The 10,233-nt window shown below is 43.6% G+C and overlaps 1 protein-coding gene across 1 annotated transcript; it reads left to right on the top strand.

The window, feature by feature from the left end:
* Nucleotides 1–8,277: 8,277 nt before the first annotated feature.
* On the top strand, nt 8,278–9,986 carry LOC140805150 (light-induced protein, chloroplastic-like). The gene is made up of 3 exons (XM_073161356.1): nt 8,278–8,775; nt 9,191–9,389; nt 9,554–9,986. The coding sequence occupies exons 1-3, from the start codon at nt 8,336–8,338 to the stop codon at nt 9,863–9,865; spliced, it is 951 nt and encodes a 316-aa protein (XP_073017457.1). The 5' UTR covers nt 8,278–8,335; the 3' UTR covers nt 9,866–9,986.
* The last annotated feature ends 247 nt before the right edge of the window (nt 9,987–10,233 follow it).

Raw genomic sequence — 10,233 nt, 5'->3', positions numbered from 1 at the left:
CATAATAAAGCATGCATCATATGACAGATAATAATGCAACATATAAACATGCAACACATAGCAAAGTATACTCAATCCTGCTATCTCGGATAGTACTTTCGTACCTCAAACCAGTAGATCCTAGCAATCAGCCCTAGAATCAAGCCTGCGTCCGTAGTCAGCCTACTGATGCCGCTAGCTCCCAACTAGAGCACAACTCCGCTACAAAACCAGTAGCTCCCCGCTAGTGCCTAAACCTCGGGAAAAGACTAGAAACCCATCAGAAACGACTAAAACGCTCTGGAACACTCGGAATTGGCGAGTAACAAATGAAGCCTCGCGCCTCTATTTATAGACAACGATCGGTAGATCCGACCCACTTCGGACGATCCGATCCGGCACACTTCGGACGATCCGAACCCTGATCGGACGATCCGAATCCTGCATGTCTTCCACGTGTCCAGCCACCTGTCTTCGGACGATCCGAACCCTGATCGGACGATCCGAACCTTGCATGTCTTCCACGTGTCCAGCCACCTGTCTTCGGACGATCCGAACCCTGATCGGTCCTTCCGATCCCACCGAAATAATATTTAATCCAATAATTAACTCAAATTAGGCATCGGGATACTACATTCTCCCCCCCTAAAAAGGATTTCGTCCGCGAAATCGAGTCTGAAAAATGATAATTTTTAAACAACAATACATTCAACTTAAGAATGAATTACAACTGAAAGTACAACTGAAATTACAATCATAACTGAAAATACTACAACTAGAACAACTCTGGATGCTCTGACCGCATGCGACTCTCTAGTTCCCAAGTAGCTTCTTCAGTACCTCGGCGCTGCCACTGCACTAAGACAAGAGGAATAGTCTTATTCCGCAGTACCTTATCCTTCCGGTCTAAGATCGAAACCGGTCTTTCCACAAAAGACAAATCCGGATTCAGCTGAACTTCTGTCGGATGCAAAACATGAGACTCATCCGCTACGTATCGTCTCAACAAAGACACATGAAACACATTGTGAACACTAGACAGATACGGTGGCAAAGCTAATCTGTAGGCCAAATCTCCCACACATTCTAAGATCTCAAAAGGACCAATGAATCTCGGAGATAGCTTACCCTTGAGTCCAAATCTCAGAATCCTCCGAAAAGGTGATACCTTGAGAAACACTTTCTCGCCTGCATCAAAATGAAGAGGTCTGCGCTTGGTGTTTGCATAACTCGCTTGTCGATCCTGAGCAGTCTTAATCCGCTGTTTGATCACAAGAACTTTGTCCATGGCCTGCTGAATCAATTCTGGACCCTCGACCTGTCGTTCTCCGACTTCCTCCCAGAACAGAGGAGTACGACAACGTCGACCATACAATGCTTCAAACGGAGACATACCAATACTCCTATGAAAACTGTTGTTGTATGCAAACTCTATCAGTGGCAGATGATCCTGCCAAGCTTGCCCGAAATCCATCACACAAGATCTCAACATATCCTCAAGAGTACGAATAGTCCTCTCTGACTGACCGTCAGTCTCTGGGTGATATGCAGTACTCAAACTCAAGGTAGTGCCCAAGGCTTGCTGAAAGCTGCCCCAAAATCTAGATGTAAATCGAGGATCTCTGTCACTAACGATACTCACGGGCACACCATGAAACCGTACAATCTCTTGAATGTACAACCGTGCCATCCGATCGAAAGTGAAATCCCTGTTACGGAAGAAAATGGGCAGACTTAGTGAGCCGATCCACTACCACCCAGATAGCATCTCTATTCCCCACAGACATAGGCAAGTGAGTCACGAAGTCCATCGTGATATGCTCCCACTTCCACTCCGGAATAGGAAGATTCTGCAACAAACCTCCAGGTCGTCGATACTCAGCCTTCACCTGCTGACAGACTAGGCACTTGGAGACATACTGATAAACATTACGTTTCATACCTTTCCACCAAAATCGAGTCCTCAAATCCTTATACATCTTGTTGCTCCCCGGATGAACACTCAACTTGCTACGATGAGCCTGGGATAAAATCTCCTCCCTCAAAGTGTCATCTTCCGGTATAACAACACGACCAGATAAGCACAAAAGACCCTTGGACTGATAGTGGAATCCAGAAGTATTATCTCCATCAGCCAACCGAGCTAATCTCTGAATCTTAGAATCAGACATCTGAGCATCTCTAATCCGAGAATACAAAACTGGCTCAGACAAAATAGTAGCTACACGGATACTCTCCGTTCCCTTCCGATGTTTACAATTGAATCCCATCGAACAGAAATCCTGAATAATCTCAGATACACCACAAGTCTGAAGAGCAGACAATCTCACCTTGCGACTAAGAGCATCGGCCGTGAGATTCGCAGATCCTGGATGATACTTGATCTCACAATCATAATCCTTGAGTAGATCCATCCAACGACGCTGACGCATGTTCAACTCAGCCTGAGTGAACAGATACTTCAAACTCTTATGATCAGTGAAAATCTCAAATCGCTCACCATACAGATAATGGCGCCAGATTTTCAAAGCAAAAACGATCGCTGCTAATTCCAGATCATGAACAGGATAGTTTTCCTCATGAGGCTTCAACTGTCTCGACGCATAAGCAATCACATGCTCATTCTGCATCAGAACACACCCTAGTCCCTGTATAGAGGCATCGGTGTAAACACTGAAACCACCAGATCCAGACGGTAAAGCCAAAATAGGCGCAGATGTCAAACGTCTGCGAAGTTCCAAGAAACTCTCTTCGCACTCTGATGTCCACTCAAATGAAACATCTTTCCGAGTGAGCTGAGTGAGTGGCTTAGCAACCTGAGAGAAGTTGACAATGAAACGGCGATAATACCCAGCCAATCCCAGAAAACTGCGGATCTCGGCTACTGTCGTCGGACGCGACCAGTTCAATACCGCTTCCACCTTGCTCGGGTCAACTGAAACTCCCTTGCTAGAAATGACATGACCAAGGAATACAACCCTGTCAATCCAAAACTCACATTTACTCAACTTCGCATAAAGCTGATTCTCGCGAAGTGTCTGTAAAATAGTCCTTAAGTGTTGTACGTGTTCTTGCTGATCATGCGAATAGATTAAGATATCATCTATAAACACCACAACAAACTTATCCAAGAATTCCCGAAAAACCCGATTCATCAGATCCATAAAAACTGCTGGTGCATTCGTCACCCCAAAAGGCATAACCAGAAACTCATAATGCCCATACCGGGTCCTGAATGCAGTCTTCGATATATCTCCCTGATGAACCCGAAGCTGATGATAACCAGACCTTAAATCAATCTTGGAATACACAGAGGTACCTTGCAGTTGATCAAATAAATCATCAATCCATGGCAACGGATACTTATTCTTTATCGTAGCACGATTCAACTGCCGATAATCTATGCAGAGCCGCATAGAACCATCCTTCTTTTTGACAAAAAGAACTGGTGCTCCCCACGGGGACACACTGGGTCGAATATACCCCTTGTCAAGAAGATCCTGCAACTGCTGTTTCAATTCTTGCATCTCTGATGGAGCTAAACGATAAGGAGCTTTAGAGATTGGTGTCGTGCCTGGCACTAAATCAATGCCGAAATCCACTTCCCGAACGGGAGGAAAACCAGGAATCTCCTCGGGAAAAACATCCGGAAAATCGCAAACCACTGGAATGTCGCTGATACCGACACTATCTGCGGACGAATCAATAGCATAGATAAGGTAGCCTTCCCTGCCCGACTCTAAAGCACGACAGGCTTTCAGAGCAGAAACCACAGGCATCGAGGGTCGCGCTCCCTCTCCATAGAAAAACCAACTGTCGCCCTCAACTGGACGAAAATGCACAAACTTCTGATAACAGTCCACAGTAGCTCTTAACACAGTCAGCACATCTATTCCCAGAATGCAATCAAAATCCTCCATCGCAAGAATCATCAAATTAGCAGTTAAAACATTACCCTCAAACTCTAGAGGACAACCCAAAACTAGACGTTTAGCTAGCACCGAACGACCCATCGGTGTGGAAACAGATACCACAACGTCCAAAGAAGTGAAAGGTAATGCATGACGCTTAGCAAATCTCGCAGATATGAATGAATGTGATGCACCAGTATCAATGAGAACGTAAGCAGGTAATCCACATAATAAAAAAACACCTGCGATAACTCTGTCGTTCTCCTCAGCAGCCTGATCCTGGTTAAGAGCAAAGACCTGCCCTTGAGTACGCGGTCGGAGGTTAGAACCCTGAGTAGACTGTCCCTGCTGTGGCCTCTGATGAACTGAAGCCTGAGAACCAGATCCTGATCCTCCGCCCGTCTGTGGACAGTCTCTCTTCATATGGCCCATCTCACCGCATTTGTAACAAGCACCAGCAACTTTGCGACAACGCTCCGTCGGATGATCCTTCCCGCAATGCTGACACGGGCCCTTCTTCTTCCCAAAATGGTGAACTCCTCCAGATCCAGAGGAAGAAGAAGTAGATCCAGCCTTCTTGAATGCTTGGGCGCGGGGACCCAAAGAACTAGTAGGACGAGCAGACTGCATGGCTCGACCTCTCAGCAAACTGCCCTCAGCCTGGCGACAACGGTTCACAAAGCCCTCATACGATGTCGGATCATCGCAGACAACAACCCGATCAAAAATCTCCTGATTGAGGCCCTGGAGAAAATGGTTATACTTGGCCCTAGCATTGTCACTGACATGTGGAACATACGGAAGCAACTCAAAGAACTTCTGCTGATACTCATCAACAGACAAACTTCCCTGCTTCAGATTGATCAACTCAATCGCCTTGGTCTGCAGAAGGGCTGGCGGAAAGTAAAGCAGCATGAAAGCGGCTCGAAAATCGGCCCAAAGAACTCGACCCTGTCGCTGAACTATCGGTGCAGAGGTAGACCTCCACCACTTGCGCGCACCACCCTCCAGCAAGAAATCAAGGGTATCAATCTGCTGTTCCGCCGAGCACTGAAAAGTCTTGAAGCAGCTCTCCATCCTCTCAAGCCAGTTCTCCGCAACATCCGGAGTCTCACCGCCCGAAAGAGGTTTTGGCCCCATCTGCAAGAACCGATGCATACTAAAACTCCGAGGCTCATCACGACGGTGTTGACGACGTTCTCGATGCTCTCGACGACGCTCCCGATCGTCGCGGTCTCCCCAGCGTCCAATGCTGCCATGACTACTAGCATCGTCGTCAAAACCAGACATCTCTTAGCTACAAAAGTTACCAGAGATTAAACCCAAAAGAACAGTTCTAATCCCAAAATCTTAATGCATGCTCTGATACCATAAATGTAGTGACCCGTTCCAGAATCACCTACTAATCAGAACTTAAGCATGCAAAATTAACATTTAAAACTGAATCAGGTAATACAGCGGAAAAACAGTAATACAACCCAATCGAATCTGTAAGTACAAAATACTTAAACAACCAGATCGAACTAAATACCAAGAACGAATACCAATAACTACAAGTCAACCTCTGCCAGCTCCCTGTCCACTCCCTCCTGGACCGTCCAACCTGAGACCTGCCCCATCGAATAGGGTGTCCAAAACAGAGATAAACCAAGGACGTGAGCATAAAACGCTCAGCACCGAAAGCATGAGTATACAAGACTATGACATGCATGTATGCAAAATGTACTGGATACCAGGATCTGGGTATAACGAAATACTGCTCAGGTAAATGACGTCAAGGAATGTAGCACTCTGCGCCGTCGCACCAGGAGGTGGCTCCCATACCAAAATAAACCTGTGGATATACCGGTGACCTGACCACCGTCGGCCAACGGGGTCCAACCATCCACAACAAACGAGGGCTGAGCACCCTCTCAACAGGCTATCTCAAAGATAATCAGGCTCAACATGATTATGCAAATGCCGCATAATAAACCATGCATCATATGACAGATAATAATGCAACATATAAACATGCAACACATAGCAAAGTATACTCAATCCTGCTATCTCGGATAGTACTTTCGTACCTCAAACCAGTAGATCCTAGCAATCAGCCCTAGAATCAAGCCTGCGTCCGTAGTCAGCCCACTGATGCCGCTAGCTCCCAACTAGAGCACAACTCCGCTACAAAACCAGTAGCTCCCCGCTAGTGCCTAAACCTCGGGAAAAGACTAGAAACCCATCAGAAACGACTAAAACGCTCTGGAACACTCGGAATTGGCGAGTAACAAATGAAGCCTCGCGCCTCTATTTATAGACAACGATCGGTAGATCCGACCCACTTCGGACGATCCGATCCGGCACACTTCGGACGATCCGAACCCTGATCGGACGATCCGAATCCTGCATGTCTTCCACGTGTCCAGCCACCTGTCTTCGGACGATCCGAACCCTGATCGGACGATCCGAACCTTGCATGTCTTCCACGTGTCCAGCCACCTGTCTTCGGACGATCCGAACCCTGATCGGTCCTTCCGATCCCACCGAAATAATATTTAATCCAATAATTAACTCAAATTAGGCATCGTGATACATATCGCTCCTGAATCCATAATCTATGTGTCACAAAATTTGTGCCTGCCTTCTGCAACAGTTGCTGCTTCGCTGAATAATATTTCACCTCCGCCTGAAGTACTGACCACATTTCCTTGAGAAATTTTCTCGATACTCGTACACTCTTTCTTGAAGTGCCCTTTACCGCCACATTTAAAGCAGTAAATATTTTTCTTCTTACTTCTCGAATTTGATCTACCTCGTCTTTGACTCCCATTGGAATCACTGTCCATAAATCTTCCTCTTATCATTGTCAAAGCCTCTATATGCTTCGAAAGTTACCAACATATCTTCCTTATTCTTGCGCCGACTTTCTTCTCCGAGAACCACAGTTAAGACATCGTCGAATCTTAGAAAGCCCATAAGAATATTGTTGGTTATGTTGATGATAAGTTGATCATATGAATCTGGTAGACTTTGAAGTAGAAGCTTCGCACGTTCATTTTCCCCTATTTTATGTCCCATGGAAGTGAGTTGGGCAAATAGAGTATTTAGTGTATTGATATGGTAGGTCATCGATGAAGATTCCGCCATTCGAAGAGTATGGAGCCTTCTCTTTAGGAAAAAAATGTTGTGTAGCGACTTGACATCGTACATCTTTGTCAGAGTATCCTAGATAACTTTGGCTGTTTTTATCTCAGAGATACTTGACAATACTTCGTCCGCTATAGCCAAGTGTAAATTGGCAACGACATTATCATTCATCTCATTCCACTTTCTATCATCTGTAATCTCCGCCGATCTATCTCCAATAGCTGCCAAGCAATTCTCCTTTCTTAAAACTGCTTGTATCTTTATTTTCTACAACATAAAATTGCTTCTGTTGAATTTTTCTATCTCGTACCTGCCCGTCATTATGTCTACAACGATTTGGTAGACTGGACAAAATAATCCCGCCTTAAATAAAATATCTCAAAAAAATCTTTTCACATGTGAAAAATCAGTCTAGGCTGCAACTACATAGCATACTCAAAATTTTAAGAAATTTTAAACCAAGGCTCGGATACCACTTGTTGGTCTCACGTGCGAAATTTTGAGATAATAAAACCCGAAAATAAAGAATAAACTGGACACTGAGATTTACGTGGAAAACACCTAAACATTATTAAGGTAAAAACTACGGACAAGATGAAAAGAATTCTACTATAATATTTTGTGGTGTACAACTCACTCACTGTGTTTCCAAATAGAACACACACTCTCTTAATACAGGAGAACAAAACGCCTCACAAATATTATAGAACTAAACACTCAAATGCTTATAAGATGAGAGAAAACTCGAAGAAGAGATGATTTCAGAATGGAAATGGGAGCTCTATTTATAGAGCCTTTTGTCCGTGTGAATACGCGTTTATTTCAGCGAAATCTTCTTTTACTGCACCAACTTTGACAAATCAATTGTCAATCACCACATTTAAAATTCAGCTGTCCACCTTTGTTGACTTGTCGAAAAAAAGTAGTTAAAATATTTCAAAAATCAACAATTATAATAATAAGAATAATAAATTAATAAATATGGAGAACATACTAGAATTCTTGAATATGCATATAATATATTATGTGAATTTCCGTTGTACAAGCCACGAAAAGTGACAAAGAAAATAAAAAAATGGGGGCAATATAGATACGTACGCGTGCACCAGTGTGACACCTAACATAAATCTATAAACCCAAAATACCCATGCCCAAGAAAATATCGAATAAGAGCACAAGGAGAAATATGTCTTTTGGATGTACCGAATCATGTCCACCAATTAACAATGTATAAATAGTTAGTAAGTAGTTAACGGAGACTTTCATTCTAGATTTCGCACTGGTTCGTCTCCACCTATTCGATCTCATCAAGAAATATGTCGTCGATTCCTTCGACCAACCATTTACCCTACAAAATCCTGCAAAAATCCCACCAGAACCCGCAATTTATACCCATAAACGCTGCCTTTCTTGCTAATCGCCTGAATTTGCCGTCGGTTTCCGTGAATAAGTCGACCGGGGTGAAGCAGGATTTCAGCGTGCGGGCGGTGGTGAGCGACGACGAGTGGGGCCCCGAAAGGGAGCCGTTGGCTCCAGGAGTGGCGGTGTTGGAGGAGGCTTCTTCCAAGGAACCGGCCGAGACCGAGGTGTTGAAGAAGCAATTGGTGGACTCTTTCTACGGAACTAACAGGGGACTGAGCGCGAGTAGTGAAACAAGAGCTGAGATTGTCGAGCTTATCACGCAGCTCGAGGCCAAAAACCCGACCCCCGCACCCACCGAAGCCTTGAATAAGCTCAACGGAAAATGGATCCTTGCGTAAGCTTTCTTTTCTTTTGGAATAATTTGTTTGTGAAATAAAATTTCCTATAAAGTTACCTCTTGGCTCTGTATACTTGTAAGACAGAGCGAGTGTATGTTCTTGTGTGTCCTTTAACATGAAATAGGCACCGATTTTAATTATGTTTTCGCCTTTTCGAGGTTGGAATTTTGCTTGTTGATGATCCATTTCCATCCTATTGGTTCTTTGCACAAAATCATCTCCACGATTATGTTTCTTGGCTTATTCTAGCCGATGAATATTGTATTGATTTGTCAAGAAATTCAAACAGTGCTACTTGTGGAAGGAGTGGTCTGACACTGCCAGTTACCTGTCAAGTTTAGATTTTGGTAGAATTATTTTCTTGGGTTCAAATATTGCATAATTCTCCAATCTCTAACTGAGAGACTGCAGGTACACCTCATACCCAGGCTTGTTTCCTTTGTTATCAACGGGTGGGCAGCTACCCTTGGCGAAGGTGGAAGAGATATCACAAACCATCGACTCGGAGAATTTCACGGTCCAGAATTCCGTTCTCTTTTCCGGTCCATTGGCAACCACTTCGATCAGTGCCAATGCCAAGTTTGAAGTTCGAAGTCCTAAGCGTGTGCAGGTTTATTTCATTTTTCCAAAGCTTATTGAGATTTCTTGTTATGAAAATGTTATAAATTGCTACATGGTGGAAAAGAACACGATTTAGCCTAACCCATTTGATCAATCCCTTTATGAAAGATTTCTGTTCGTGTGCATCAGTTTTCTGTATATGATATATTGCAGATTAAGTTTGAAAAAGGCATTATTGGCACGCCACAGCTGACAGATTCAATTGAATTGCCCGAAAAGGTGGAATTTTTGGGACAGAAAATCGATCTCACACCCTTCAGAGGATTGATTACTTCTGTGCAGGACACTGCTTCCTCTGTTGCCAGGACGATTTCTAGCCGACCGCCGCTCAAGTTTTCTATCCCAAGTAGCACTGCCGAGTCATGGCTGTTAACGACATATCTTGATTCCGAGCTTCGAATTTCAAGAGGAGATGGAGGCGGTATATTTGTGCTCATCAAGGAAGGCTCTCTCCTGTTGTCTTAACTTGAAACGTTTTACAGATTTTGCAAAGTATTGTTATATGTACCTTTGTACGGATGCATGTAATACATAAATAATGTTCTATAATTTGACCCTTTCCATTTCCAGTATAACCTATTTTATATATTTAATATTAATATTGTTATATTATAATAGCTATTTTATAATAATTGACCATGCTAGAATAATTGTTTTGCAAAAAAAAACTTACGTGAGACGGTCTCACGGTTCGTATTTTGTGAGACGGATATCTTATTTGGATCGTATAGATAAAAATTTGTGAGATCGTTTCATACGAGATTTATTCTAAATACTAATGACATAATCTTGTGAAACTATCATTCAGTTATCATCATTAAGGCACCGTTTGG

The sequence above is a fragment of the Primulina eburnea genome, chromosome 11, assembly GCF_022965805.1.
Source record: "Primulina eburnea isolate SZY01 chromosome 11, ASM2296580v1, whole genome shotgun sequence".
Lineage (NCBI taxonomy): Eukaryota > Viridiplantae > Streptophyta > Magnoliopsida > Lamiales > Gesneriaceae > Primulina > Primulina eburnea.
Note: the sequence above shows the minus strand (reverse complement) of the source record. Positions and strands in the feature narration are given on the sequence as shown.